This window comes from Lepidothrix coronata, unplaced genomic scaffold (assembly GCF_001604755.1).
Source record: "Lepidothrix coronata isolate B3197 unplaced genomic scaffold, Lepidothrix_coronata-1.0 Scaffold4, whole genome shotgun sequence".
Classification (NCBI taxonomy): domain Eukaryota; kingdom Metazoa; phylum Chordata; class Aves; order Passeriformes; family Pipridae; genus Lepidothrix; species Lepidothrix coronata.
The window spans coordinates 6,251,661-6,254,355 of record NW_016690184.1 but is presented as its reverse complement, the minus strand read 5'-3'; the positions used below and the strand labels follow the sequence as shown (position 1 = coordinate 6,254,355).

The following is a 2,695-nucleotide window of genomic DNA, read 5'->3' as shown; positions in this document are numbered from 1 at the left end:
CGGGAGCCCCATGTCTGAGGCTCGCCGAGCTCCGCGGGCAGGCGGCGGGGCGATGAGCTGGCGGGGCGAGCGGGCGCGCCTGGCCCCCGGTTTGCCCTGCTCCCTCACCCGTGGGGAGTGAGGCTCCGCGAAGCCCGCTCGGTGCTCCCGGAAGGGCGGGCAAGCGGGCGGGAGGTGGTGCCGGCGCGGGGATGCTGCAGCCCTCCCCCGGCGCCGACGGGGTCCTGCCGGGGTAGCGGCCCCGCCGTGCCGCGCCGAATCCCGCCGTCTGCGGGGGCGGCGGCCGCGGAGGGATGGAGCCGACCGGCCCCTGCCGGGCGCAGCTGGTGTCCGCCAACGACTCTTACCAAAACTGTAGCGCCGAGGAAGTGATCTACCAAGATGCCACCCCCCTCTCCGGGAAGATCGTGCTCGCCGTCGTCCTGGCGCTGCTCACCCTGGCCACGGTGCTCTCCAACGCCTTTGTCATCGCCACGGTCTACCAGACGAGGAAACTCCACACGCCGGCCAACTATCTGATCGCCTCGTTGGCCGTCACCGACCTCCTCGTTTCCATCCTCGTCATGCCTATCAGCACCGTGTACACTGTGACCGGCAAGTGGAAGCTGGGTCAGATAGTCTGCGATATCTGGCTGTCCTCGGACATCACCTGTTGCACGGCGTCCATCCTGCACCTCTGTGTCATCGCCCTGGACCGCTACTGGGCGATTACCGACGCCGTCGAGTACTCCACGAAACGGACTCCCAAGCGGGCAGCGGGCATGATCGCACTGGTATGGATCTTCTCCATCTGCATCTCCATGCCCCCTTTGTTTTGGCGGCAGGCGAAGGCTGAGGAGGTCTCTCACTGTGTGGTGAACACAGACCACGTCCTCTACACCGTATACTCCACGGTAGGAGCCTTCTACTTCCCCACTCTGCTTCTGATAGCCCTTTACGGGAGGATCTACGTGGAAGCCAGGTCGCGGATTTTGAAGCAGACGCCAAAGAAAGCAGGTAAAAGACTAACGCGGGCTCAGTTAATCACTGACTCCCCGGGGTCGACCTCCTCCGTCACGTCCATAAACTCCAAGGCTCCCGAGGGATCCAGCGAAACGGGCTCCCCCGTGTACATGAACCAGGTGAAGGTGAAGGTCTCGGATGCCCTGCTGGAGAAAAAGAAGCTGACGGCCGCTAGAGAGCGGAAAGCTACAAAGACTTTAGGGATTATTTTAGGAGCCTTTATCGTCTGTTGGCTGCCTTTTTTCATCATCAGCCTGGTATTGCCTATTTGCAAGGACGCTTGCTGGTTCCACATGGCCATCTTTGACTTTTTCACGTGGCTTGGATATCTCAACTCCCTCATCAACCCTGTCATCTATACTATGTCTAACGAAGACTTCAAACAAGCTTTTCACAAACTCATACGTTTCCGATACACAGGTTGAGATGTTGAATGCGATGTGTTCTCCGGGGCAGCCCCCATGCACGCCCGCGCCCGGCGCCACAGGTAGGTCCGCGCTCCGCCGCCTCCTCCCGGGAGAGCCGCGGTGCTCGGGACGGGAAGAGCTGGGGGGGGGCGGGAAGGGGGAGAGAGGGGGTGCGACCCCACAAATAGCTGGTGTTCAGACCCTTTGCTAGTGGCGGCGAGCAGCGGGGATGCTGCACGCTCCTGACATTTCACTGTGTGTGTGTGTGTCGTGTGTGCCCCCCGCCCCCCAGCTCGTAGGGAGTGACTCAACGACAATCTGCTTTTTACTCCACCTATTAAACCAGTCTGCCGCCATTTCGCATGCCAATGCCCATGTTTGGGCCAATTAGTGCTAAACGGTACTTGCTTTTCGAGCCCCCGGCAGCCGAGCTCCCTGGAGAGCGCCGGGGCCGGGCCGGTCCCCGCGGCGTCGCTCCCGGTGCCGCCTCCCGGGCCGATGGGCAGCTGGGGGTGCAGCCCCCTTGGCAAACAGTCGTGCAGCCCAGGTGTCCCCGGCGTGTCGCTTTTTGGGTTTTTGTTTTTTTTGCGAGGACAGGCCCCAGATGAAGGCTACTGGCGAAGTCGAGCCCTACTTCTTTCCGGCCTCCTCACGGCTCCGTCTGCTCCTGCGGGAGCGGAGCCGGCCGCGAGCAGGCGTCCCGAGGGGGAAAGCTGCCCCTTAGCCTCCGTGACACCCGTCACCTCGGTGTCTCTTCACACGCGGAGGGGCTCTGCCTTTCCGCGCCTCGGACAGCAGTGGCTGCCAGCTCATCGCTAAACTGGGCGCCAGGTTCTGCAGAATGCATACATGCCGTTATTGTGATACTTTAATAATTCTGCCAATCTTTTGCTTTTTGTCTGCAGAATCAAGTTGCTATTGTAAAGACCCACTGCTTGAAACTTCCCCAAGCCCAGTTGCCAGACTCATGATGCTGCAAAAACGTCAATACATACTGCCACCAAACTGCTCAGCTCTGCGTTTCAGTGTAATGACTCTGGCAGAGATGCTGTTCCAATAGGCACGCAGATCAGTTGCAAAAAAGAGGGCAGCCTCGAATCAAGGTTTATAATTCATCTGGAATGAAGAAAAAAGTTTGAGAGTAAACTCCATTTATTTTGCAGGCTTAACTTCTTAATTTGTTCTCCAACCGGTTGTAGGGGTGTGCACAAGAGCACAGTTGTCTCTGTCCGTGTTGGTAGCGTAGTTGTACTTCTGCACATCTGTAATTTCTTTCAGTGGAAAGA

General features: G+C 59.1%; 1 protein-coding gene across 1 annotated transcript; it reads left to right on the top strand.

The window, feature by feature from the left end:
* Nucleotides 1-266: 266 nt before the first annotated feature.
* Nucleotides 267-2,492, top strand: HTR1B (5-hydroxytryptamine receptor 1B). Its single transcript, XM_017823791.1, has 2 exons — nt 267-1,489; nt 2,315-2,492. Exon 1 carries the CDS (start codon nt 294-296, stop codon nt 1,425-1,427), a length of 1,134 nt encoding a protein of 377 aa, XP_017679280.1. The 5' UTR covers nt 267-293; the 3' UTR covers nt 1,428-1,489; nt 2,315-2,492.
* The last annotated feature ends 203 nt before the right edge of the window (nt 2,493-2,695 follow it).

Bases quoted from the DNA above. Each gene is read 5' to 3' on its own strand.
- HTR1B (XM_017823791.1), top strand. From the start codon at position 294: ATGGAGCCGACCGGCCCCTGCCGGGCGCAGCTGGTGTCCGCCAACGAC.